We start from the raw sequence: 12,318 nt of genomic DNA on the forward strand, positions 1-12,318 counted from the left end.
TACTGCAACTCCTTCTGAGTGGATGGTCATATCATGGTGGTGTTTTCTCCAAAGGGCTTCTTATGATGCTATTCCTGAATGAAAATGGTGTTGATTTTATATCAGGTATATCCACTGTAGTTGCTAGTTTTTATATATTGTCATCAGTGAAGGATATCAGAAATAGTTTCAACACTTGACATTTGAAAAGAAGAAACAAGTTTATCTTGGATTTCTGGCAATTTTTATTTTAATTAGTAGATTTTCAGTCCTAATAAAAGACTCTTCTGAAGTTAAATTGTCCGATATTGGACCTGATTGGTTGGTTGGTTTTTGTAACTCCTGTAAGTGGTAATTGTCATGTGAAGCTTGGCAACTGATTGGTCACCTGACAATGTCAATTGACTTTAGAGGGAACTCCAGACTAATTGGCATCCCTCTTTATGTGCTGTGTGGCCAACCAACAGATGCTTAGAATTGTTCACACCTTATTTGATATGAGTGGATAATTTAATTCAGCCTACAGAACCAATTACACTTCATGTGGATAAAGGGATATGCATTGCCTTGGTGCTTAGCTTGATGGACTTGCAAACCAAATGTTGTGGGTTCAAATCCAGCCCAGATCAACACAGGTTGGTTGCTGCTTTTTTTTTTAGTTGGCAAGGCTGTTTACTCCATTTGCCCTGAAACTGTATGGCATTTTATCTTTTCTTGCCCCTTTAGAAACAAACAAATAAAAGCATGTGGAGAAAGATGCTATTTGCCATTCTTGCTTGAAAAATACAGGTGCACTTTGTTCCCATAGATAGGAGTGCAACCTCCCATCAACAGCATGAATGGGATGGATAGTTTTTACTGGGTAAGGGATATGGTAATTTGACTGGGTAAGGGAGATGGTAATTTGACTGGGTAATGGAGATGGTAATTTGACTGTGTAAAGGAGGTGGTTATTTGACTGGGTAAGGGAGATAGTAATTTGACTGGGTAAGGGAGATGGTAATTTGACTGGGTAAGGGGGTGGTTATTTGACTGGGTAATGAAGATGGTAATTTGACTGGGTAAGGGAGATGGTTATTTGACTGGGTAAGGGAGATGGTTATTTGACTGGGTAAGGGAAATGGTAATTTGACTGGGTAAGGGAGATGGTAATTTGACTGGGTAAGGGGGTGGTTATTTGACTGGGTAAGGGAGATGGTAATTTGACTGGGTAAGGGAGGTGGTAATTTGACTGGGTAAGGGAGATGGTAATTTGACTGGGTAAGGGAGGTGGTAATTTGACTGGGTAAGGGAGTTGGTAATTTGACTGGGTAAGGGAGATGGTAATTTGACCGGGTAAGGGAGATGGTTATTTGACTGGGTAAGGGAGATGGTAATTTGACTGGGTAAGGGAGGTGGTTATTTGACTGGGTAAGGGAGATGGTAATTTGACTGGGTAAGGGAGATGGTTATTTGACTGGGTAAGGGAGGTGGTTATTTGACTGGTTAAGGGAGGTGGTTATTTGACTGGGTAATGGAGATGGTAATTTGACTGGGTAAGGGAGATGGTAATTTGAGTGGGTAAGGGAGATGGTAATTTGACTGGGTAAGGGAGATGGTTATTTGACTGGGTAAGGGAAATGGTAATTTGACTGGGTAGGGGAGATGGTAATTTGACTGGGTAAAGGGGGTGGTTATTTGACTGGGTAAGGGAGATGTTAATTTGACTGGATAAGGGAGGTGGTTATTTGACTGGGTAAGGGAGATGGTAATTTGACTGGGTAAGGGAGATGGTAATTTGACTGGGTAAGGGAGATGGTTATTTGACTGGGTAAGGGAGATGGTAATTTGACTGGGTAAGGGAGATGGTAATTTGAGTGGGTAAGGGAGATGGTAATTTGACTGGGTAATAGAGATGGTTATTTGACTGGGTAAGGGAAATGGTAATTTGACTGGGTAAGGGAGATGGTAATTTGACTGGGTAAGGGAGATGGTTATTTGACTGGGTAAGGGAGATGGTAATTTGACTGGGTAAGGGAGATGGTAATTTGACTGGGTAAGGGAGGTGGTTATTTGACTGGGTAAGGGAGGTGGTTATTTGACTGGGTAAGGGAGGTGGTTATTTGACTGGGTAAGGGAGATGGTAATTTGACTGGCTAAGGGAGGAGGTTATTTGACTGGGTAAGGGAGATGGTAATTTGACTGGGTAAGGGAGGTGGTTATTTGACTGGGTAAGGGAGATGGTAATTTGACTGGGTAAGGGAGGTGGTTATTTGACTGGGTAAGGGAGATGGTAATTTGACTGGGTAATGGAGATGGTAATTTGACTGGGTAAGGGAGGTGGTAATTTGACTGGGTAAGGGAGATGGTAATTTGACTGGGTAAGGGAGGTGGTAATTTGACTGGGTAAGGGAGGTGGTTATTGGGGGTGCTTAAATATATACAAGAAATGTAGAGAAGTAAGCTCAAAGAATGTCAGATTAAAGATTTTATTTTAAAAGCAGGTGACTAATATGTGAGGCTGCACAGAACTGTACAGACTTTTGTTTGCATTATTAGAGTGTTACAGCTTTATATGCAGTCTGACTATTATCAAATGAGATACTATTCTACATAATTTTGTATGCCAGGACCTGAAATCAGAACTTATGAGACTGGAAAAAGAGCAGAAGAAGTGGCGAAAGCAGTCAGAGAAGAAAGCAACAAGTCTCAAGGAAGATTCAATGACTCCAAAAGAGTGGGAGAAGCATCTAAGTGAAGTAGATCTTGACAAGTCCAAGCAGCTCAAATTCTTGACTCAAGCCCTAGCAGACAGAATGGAAGGTCTGTATGCAATTCTGACACAGAATACATGGAGCATATCTGCAATAAGAAATGCTACCAGTCAAGTTGGTTGTAAATGTTACATGGAAACATTTCATTTAATTAGCATCAGCTTCATCATCAGTGTTGAACAATGATACCTATAGACTGTGATCATAAATCATACATTTTAGATGCCTTATGATTTAGGAGTCAGTTGAAATTTAGGCCAGCTGCTCACCCTACAAGTGGATTGTACCATCTTATCTTACAGTAATGTTTACATAAGCATATTTAAAGTATTGGCTTGACTATAAAATATATGTCATTGTGGTCATGTAGGTGCCATTGCTGATCTTAAATAAAATATTATTTGTTATTCTAAACTGCAAGTTTTACGAAAGTCAGTTCATTCCTGATTATTGAGTAATCTGCATGCTAATTGTCATCACAAAACTTCCAGATAAAAATTATCAGTTGCTACACACTTGTAGAGTGACAGACTGTCACTAAATTCAGTCAAGAAATGTGGCTGTCTGACCTAATCATTATCATTGCCAGGGTTAGTTTAGATTTGTTCCAATATGCAGTGTTTACATTGTGACATCATAACACCTGACATTCAGTCCATGTATGCTAGATCACATCGCTTGGTTGGCTGTGTCTAAAAAATGCAGTCATACTTTAACTGATTTTGTTGTGTGTATTTATTGTGACATTTATATAATGATCTTACATTGATCAGTGAGGTTTGAAATAAAGTGAATAATCACCATTTAAAGTAACGTGAAACAAGAGTCACCAAAATGATGCCTATAGCTGAAATAGTAGGCACTGAATGCCTACATGACCTATATGACCTGTACTATACTATAGAGTGACTTAAAACAGTTGGTTGATGACATGTTCCAGTGATAGACCGTGGAGAGATTAAACTTTCTTATGCCAGGGTATCATACTCAGACTGGGATGAAACTTGTTGTAACAGTGCTGACCATCAGTATCACTTGTATGTATGTTCTAACAAATGAATGCTCACCATCAGTATCACTTGTGTGTGTGTTCTAACAATGCTGATTATTGGTATTACATGTGTGTTCTAACAATGCTGATTATTGGTATTACTTGTGTGTTCTAACAATGCTGATCATAAGTATTTTAATTGTTTGAGTATGTGTGTTTTAATAATGCTGACCATCAGTATCACTTTTATGTATGTTCTAACAAATGAATGCTGATCATCAGTATCACTTGTGTGTGCGTTCTAACAATGCAGACTATCGGTATTACTTGTATGTGTGTTCTAACAATGCTGACCATCAGTATTGCTTCTGTGTGTTTTAACAATGCTGATCATCAATATCACTTGTATGTGTGTTCTAGCAATGCTCACCATCAGTATCACTTGTATGTGTGTTCTAGCAATGCAGACTATCGGTATTACTTTTATGTGTGTTCTAACAATGCAGACTATCGGTATTACTTTTATGTGTGTTCTAACAATACTGACCATCAGTATTGCTTGTATGTGTGTTTTAACAATGCTGACCATCAGTGTCTATTGTATGTGTGTTCTAGCCATGCTCACCATTGGTATCACTTGTGTGTGTTTTTTAGAAATGCTGAAGATCAGTATCACTTGTATGAGTGTTCTAGTGATGCTCACCATTGGTATCACTTGTATGTGTGTTCTAGCAATGCTCACCATCAATATCACTTGTATGTGTGTTCTAGCAATGCTGATCATCACTATAACTTGTATGTGTGTTCTAGCAGTGCTGATCATCAGTATAACTTGTATTGTGTTGTAGCAATGCTGATCATCACTATAACTTGTATGTGTGTTCTAGCAGTGCTGATCATCACTATAACTTGTATGTGTGTTCTAGCAGTGCTGATCATCACTATAACTTGTATGTGTGTTCTAGCAGTGCTGATCATCAGTATAACTTGTATGTGTGTTCTAGCAGTGCTGATCATCACTATAACTTGTATGTGTGTTCTGGCAGTGCTGATCATCACTATAACTTGTATGTGTGTTCTAGCAGTGCTGATCATCAGTATAACTTGTATGTGTGTTCTAGCAGTGCTGATCATCAGTATAACTTGTATGTGTGTTCTAGCAGTGCTGATCATCAGTATAACTTGTATGTGTGTTCTAACAGTGCTGATCATCAGTATAACTTGTATGTGTGTTCTAGCAGTGCTGATCATCAGTATAACTTGTATGTGTGTTCTAGCAGTGCTGATCATCACTATAACTTGTATGTGTGTTCTAGCAGTGCTGATCATCACTATAACTTGTATGTGTGTTCTAGCAGTGCTGATCATCAGTATAACTTGTATGTGTGTTCTAGCAGTGCTGATCATCACTATAACTTGTATGTGTGTTGTAGCAGTGCTGATCATCAGTATAGCTTGTATTGTGTTGTAGCAGTGCTGATTATTAATTTCATTAAAAGATTCTAATTTTTTGGATGTTTTTATACCATTATGATTCCATACAAATTTCATGTTCCAGTGGAGAAGCGTCAGATGTCTGAAGGCTTGGGTCTTGGTCCAGATGAAACGATGAGTGAAATAGAGGTCTCCATCATGGCTGATCTACAGGAAAAGCAGCAGTGTGAAGCTAATGCTGTGCAGGACATCCTGGAAAACTATGTAATTGTTGATTTCTACAAACTTCTGTCTCTCTTGCATGCCTTACTACTTTTTGAGATCTATGACTTACTTTTCTGGCAGTGATAATTTCTGTTGATGTCAACATTTGTAAGATTTGCATGTCAAAGGTTTTAAAAGTCACATAGTATACACCATAGCAACATATTATATAGGTGATGCTTCATGGTACCATCTTTTTTGGGGGGCCCCGAATGGCTGAGTGGTCTAAAGCGCTCACCGTTCTGGATCACTGCCATCTCACCTCTGTCTGCATGGGTTCGAGTCCAAGGCTTGGCTAGCATGGGTACATGGGAAAGCCTGCCAGTAGCTTCTCGTGGGTCAGTGGTTCTTCCCTGGGTTTTCCAGGGTTCTTCCTCCACCAGTTATACTGGCCGCCATGTATAGCCTATCTTGTGCTGAAAAATGGCGTTAAACCCTAGAACAACAACAACAACAACCATTGTTTTTTTGATAAATCTTTAAAGAGAAAAGACATGGTTGTGTCTTTTGTTTGCCTGACATTAACTTCCAATTAAAGTTTTCAAGTTATTTTCCTTGTTCTCATCCACAGAGTTTTATATAAGATTTACACATACATTTACATTTCCCCTGCAATTAGCAGTCAGATGGTTAATCTCAAGACATTGTAGAGGATAGTTGTGATGCCATACAGAAGACTGTATAATTTTTTCTTATGAGGACTTGGATAATTGTGTTAAAAATTACTATCCACTTTAGTGTGCTTTCTCAATGATTTGATATTAAAATTTTTCATTATTTTGGTGTGCATCAAGTAATCCAGTCCAGGGACGGAATTTTTTTATATACATCCATATATGTGTCCTTCTGTCTTTGAGTTTGTCTTTCTTTTTCCTCAAGCTGCAGCTCCTATGATTCTTCAGTTTTTTTCAATAAAAGTTGCAGTCATGTACCAAAAATTGGGTAGTTTTAACCTGTTTTTAGGTGTATTAAAAATTGCTTCAAAATTATGTCTGGGCCTTAACACATTGCTACCAGACAGAGGATGGATTTAATCTGCACACCAAAACTGGATTATTATAACCTGAATTCTAAAATGTTAAATGGTCCAATATTGGATTCATCCTTCCTCTCTGAGATATTTGTTCCTGCACTAAAATGCCCATGACATCAAACCTACACATCACTTGGAACTTGGGATCATCATATCTCATGTACCATAATTGGGTCAGTGTCTTCTACTAGTCCAAATTTATTAAAAATTGTTTAATAGCAGCAATACATTACCTGCAACTATTGCATTTCTATTAATGTTTCCCCCTCATAGCATCAGTGTCAGGGTAAGTAACCACCTACCCTTTTCTAGTTCTTGATTATATTGTTTTGTCAAAATTTCTCTTACTTGTCAGGGATGCCCAGTTCTCAGTTCAAACAAAATATTCTCTCGACCAATTAGTACTTGGAGTGTTATGAATGAAAAACATGATTCCCATCTGATTAGTACTTAGTTATTTCCAGCATACAGAATATCTTCCGCTTTTCCCATGGACTATCATGTGCATTCATGTACATCAGGACACTTAATGAATTTCACCATTATTCTAACATTAACCATTTTTTTTGGCCAAACATATCCTGTTATGTGTTGTTTGAGTCATTTTCTCCCCAGTTCTTGCATTGCCAGTAATTATTTTTGTGTGCCTCTTTGCTAAACTAGAAAGGTTTTTGTACCTTGCTTAGTGTAGTGGTGCTTCTTCAGAGATCAGCAAAAGGCCTCATGCTCGTTCCAATGTCATCAGTGCCTGTTAGGGTTAGATCCTTGGCCTCTTTCAAGGGCAGAAACCACCATTGCCTGAGAGTGAGCCCTACCTTTTGAGCAGAGATGAGAATTGCCTTCTCAGGGTAGGTAAAGCAGGCTTCATTCTATGCTGTGCCTTTGCACCCTGTTGACTTATTTCTTATGTTTGGCTCAAAAAAGTTGCTTCCAGGATGCTTGTCAGGTACCTAAAAAGAACTCCAGAAAATAAAGATTGAAGATTGTTATAGTTGAATTTAGGCTGACTGAATTGGCAGCATCTAAAACTGGCTTGCTGAAAAAATTGTTTAAATTGGGAAAGAAATATGAGACAGTTTTATTGGCTGAAACAATATCTTGCTGATTTTGATTAGTTAGGGCACCAGTTAGGTCGAGAACATATGGCTGATTGACCATGAACAACAAAGATGAAATTGGCTCTACCATATATATTTGCTTATGAGTCCAACTGCAAACTGCACAGACCCAGATCTACCATCGCTCTGTCGGATCTTGGTCTGTGTAGTTTGTTAGGATTAATCAGTAGAACAAGCAAGATAGACCCTGATCTGAAGGCACATTATGCTACAGCAGATCAGGATCTTGGTTGTTTGTAGTTGACCTGACTTATAAGCGAGTACAGATGGTAACTTGGATGTCTTTTCAAAGCAGACTAAACAATGTGAAAATGTTAATCAAGTGTTCATGGTGCAACTCTTTAGGAAAACTTGAATCAGCCTTGAATAATCCAGTTCATATTACATGCATGAATACTTGAATTAGTCTTGAATAATCCAGTTCCCATTACAGACACAGAGACTTGAATTAGTCCTGAATAATCCAATTCCCAGTATGGACACAGAGACTTAAATCTTTTAAATAATTAAATTCCCATTATGGATATGGAGACTTGAATCAGTCTTGAATAATCCAATTCCCGTTATAGACATTGAGACTTGAATCAGTCTTGAATAATCCAATTCCCATTATGGACATAAAGACTTGAACTAGTCTTGAATAATCCAATGTCTATTAGAGACATGGAGAATTGAAGTAGTCTTGAATAATCTAATGCCCATTACAGACACAGAGATTTGATTTCGTCCTGAATAATCCAATGCCCGTTACAGACACAGAGATTTGATTTAGTCTTGAATAATCCAATGCCCATTACAGACACAGAGATTTGAATTAGTCTTGAATAATCCAATGCCCATTACAGACACAGAGATTTGAATTAGTCTTGAATAATCCAATGCCCGTTACAGACACAGAGATTTGATTTAGTCTTGAATAATCCAATGCCCATTACAGACACAGAGATTTGAATTAGTCTTGAATAATCCAATGCCCGTTACAGACACAGAGATTTGATTTAGTCTTGAATAATCCAATGCCCATTACAGACACAGAGATTTGAATTAGTCTTGAATAATCCAATGCCCATTACAGACACAGAGATTTGATTTAGTCTTGAATAATCCAATGCCCATTACAGACACATAAATTTGAATTAGTCTTGAATAATCCAATGCCCATTACAGACACAGAGATTTGATTTAGTCTTGAATAATCCAATGCCCATTACAGACACATAAATTTGAATTAGTCTTGAATAATCCAATGCCCATTACAGACACAGATTTGATTTAGTCCTGAATAATCCAATACCCATTACAGACACAGAGATTTGAATTAGTCTTGAATAATCCAATGCCCATTACAGACACAGAGATTTGATTTAGTCTTGAATAATCCATTGCCCGTTTCAGACACAGAGACTTGAATTCGTCTTGAATAATCCAATGCCCATTACAGACACAGAGATTTGAATTAGTCTTGAATAATCCAATTCCCATTAGAGACACAGAGAATTGAACTAGTCTTCAATAATCCAATGCTCATTATGGAAACAGAGACTTGAGTCTGTCTTGAATAATCCAATTCCCATTATGGAAACGGAGACTTGAGTCTGTCTTGAATAATCCAATTCCCATTATGGAAACGGAGACTTGAGTCTGTCTTGAATAATCCAGTTCCCATTATTGATATGGAGACTGAAAACACAATACTCATGAAGAATCCTTTCAGATTGGTCAATTTTCAAACACCTCTTAAGTTACAAATGGCTGCATTACAGTCATGAAAAGAAAGTAACGACATGTTATACGTGCATAAATTACAATAGGTCTTCAAATTTTCATGTGGGTGTCCTTGCACATCATGCTGAAACCAGTAAACAGCAGTGTCAGCTGATGAATGACAAGGTGACTTGGTAGAAAGTATGAAGGACCACCTTTTACTGAATTTGACTTTCAGAGTGCTGTGGAGAATATTCTTTCCTACTGAGGTGCATGACTGTTGTAAGTGGTAATGTGCAGAAAATGACAAGTGACCATGATTTTTAGGCACAATTCAATAATATCATAATGTGTTAGCTTTTAAAGGATTTCATTGTAGCAGTTAAATACATTGTTTGTCTTTAGAGTCAGTAAGTAATGCCTAAGCCAAACAAGAAAAAGGTCTTTGTCATTGCTTTAATAAGTGATTATCAAGTTCCATATATGTTTGATGTCATCATAGAATGTTTCTTGTTCTTTGTTGCTGTTGATGTTACAGCAATTAACTGTACACACCAAGCCATCATCTGTTAATGTAATGTAGCCAGTTACACCCGTTGTTTGTCGAGTTAATCTCTTTATGTCATTGGTAAATTAAGCCTTTTGGCTTTTGTCTTTCAATAAATTTATTTTTGTTTCCGGATGGATTGATTTCTTTTTTTTCTTTTTCATTCATTGGTACATATATATTCCATATTTACCCCAAACCTGATCAGAACCACTGCAATGCAGTTCATACACAGAATGAGTGTTATTATTAGCTAACTGTGCATTTGAAATAATTCTGAAATGTATGGACATGTGATATTAACTTATGGACAGGATAGATAAATGAACCTTTGTCAATTTTTCAATCCATATACACATGATCTTCAAATATCATTGAGGGACCCTGAGTGGCCATGTGGCCCTAAATCGTCATATGGTCTACGGTGCTCACCTCTACAGATCACTCACTCTCAGCTCGACCAATGTGAATATATGACAAAACTTGGCAGTAGCCTCCTGTAGGTCAGTAGGCCTTCTGCCAGATATACTGGCCAACATGTAATAATTGCAATGCCAGTAGCTGGTACAGGAAAGTAACATTTCCATTGGTCAGAATGTTACCACGTGATCAAAACGAATCTCGTTCATTTCTGTATGAACTGTAAGGAGAACTACTTTTCCTCTTCTATAAATAGAGTCACATGTACAGCATAAGATAAACACTGCCATTTAAGGCAGACATTAAGTAAGCATTAAAAAAAAACAACATTCTAACAAACAAACAAAAAATAATTGAAAAAATTTGGCTTCCATTGGTTGAAGGACTGGTACTATGATGACCTTATTGCGATCAAGCTGGACATCCCAAGTGCTATAAATAGCTACGTAACAGAAAAACCACAAACATGTATTACTACGCTAAATTAAGATTTCTGTTTTTTAATGATGCAAACAAAATAACATAACAAATAATTAAAATTTCAATTATAAGAGTTTAACGTTGTTTTTTCTGAGTTCATCGTGGTATAAACTGTCAGTTGCCGACTCACACAGCTTACATAACACCCTTCGGGCATTATTTGCCGTGTGAATCGTCAACTGACAGTTTATACCACGAAGAACTAAGAAAAAACAACGTTAAACTCTTAATAATCTATCATGTGCTGAGAAATGGTGTTAAACTTTCCAAAACAAAAATAAACATAAATGTAAATGCTTTATGATATCTGTAGTGCTGTATAAGATTGAGATGAAATAAATGACATTTTTTAGAAGAATTTTGAATAATGAAGGAAATAAATGTATGGTAATTGTGGTTGTTGTTGTTGTTGTGGTGGGGTTTAACACGATTTTTCAGCACATGATAGGCTATGCATGGCAGCCAGTATTAATGGTGGAGGAAGAACCCGGGAAAACCCCAGCAAGAACCACCGACCCATGAGAAGCTACTGGCAAGCTTTCTCACATACCCACGTTAGCCGAATCCTAGACTCGAACCCATGCAGACAGAGGTGAGATGGCAGTGATCTGTAACGGAGAGCGCTTTAGACCACTTGGCCACTTGGGGCCCCTGGTAATTGTGGATATTTTGAATAATGAAGGAAATAAATGTATGGTAATTGTTGGTATTTTCCCTTCTTAAATCCTTTTGAATTTCTAAAACAAGTCATCTTTCATAAATCTGTTATGAGAGACCACCTGTCATGAGAGACAACTTTTGTTGACAGAAGAGGTGGTCTCTCAGAACAGGTTTTACTGTTCTATGATCAGGTAAGTGTTATTGAAGAAGCTTTTTATTTTAATAAATTGGTTTAATGCTTCGAAACTGGGTTTCCAGGATTTGAAACATTATTTAAAGTTCATACATCAGCTCAAAACAGCTGAATTTTCAACACTGCATAACATATGCCACTAAAATGAATTGTGGGTACTTTTGGGGATTAGGCTGAGTACCATTTTAAAACTGGATTATTATGACCTAGTTAAACCTAATTAAATACTTAAATGCTGACTGATGCCACCACAGTAGCAGAAATTGTTGTTGTTGTTGTTGTAAGGTTTAACGCCATTTTTCAGCACACTATAGGCTATACATGGCCGCCAGTATTAATGGTGGAGGAAGAACCCAGGAAAATCTCAGAAAGAACCACCAACCCACGAGAAGCTACTGACAAGCTTTCTCACATACCCACTTTAGACCACTCGGCAGAAGCGGAAATACCTTATGAGCTCCTGCTTATTAATGTTTCATCTTTTTATTGCAAGGATAAAACAACAACACTACCAGGCTTTTCCAGAGTTCAGTTCTTTCACTGAAGACCACTCTGGTGGCCTAGTGGTTAGAGCATCTGCCTCGGATGCAGAGGTCATGGGTTTGAACTCCGGCCAAGTCATACCAAAGACTTATAAAAATTATGCTAACAGCTGTCATTCTAGGCACTCAGCATTAAAAGGTTAGTGTTAGGACTGGTCGGCCTGGTGTCAGGACAATGTGACTGGGTGGGACATCATGCT

General features: G+C 37.8%; 1 protein-coding gene across 1 annotated transcript in view; it reads left to right on the forward strand.

Moving 5' to 3' along the window:
• The window catches only part of LOC149787561 (uncharacterized), a 215,877-nt gene that overhangs the window by 136,050 nt on the left and 67,509 nt on the right, over nucleotides 1–12,318 (forward strand). Inside the window, exons 39-40 of the mRNA XM_089973710.1 lie at nucleotides 2,589–2,781; nucleotides 5,282–5,421. Of these exons, the coding sequence (XP_089829836.1) occupies nucleotides 2,589–2,781; nucleotides 5,282–5,421 (333 nt within the window). The remainder of the gene's footprint in view (nucleotides 1–2,588; nucleotides 2,782–5,281; nucleotides 5,422–12,318) is intronic.

This window comes from Sinohyriopsis cumingii, chromosome 11 (genome assembly GCF_028554795.1).
Source record: "Sinohyriopsis cumingii isolate HCF-2022 chromosome 11, ASM2855479v2, whole genome shotgun sequence".
In the NCBI taxonomy this organism is placed as follows: Eukaryota; Metazoa; Mollusca; class Bivalvia; order Unionida; family Unionidae; genus Sinohyriopsis; species Sinohyriopsis cumingii.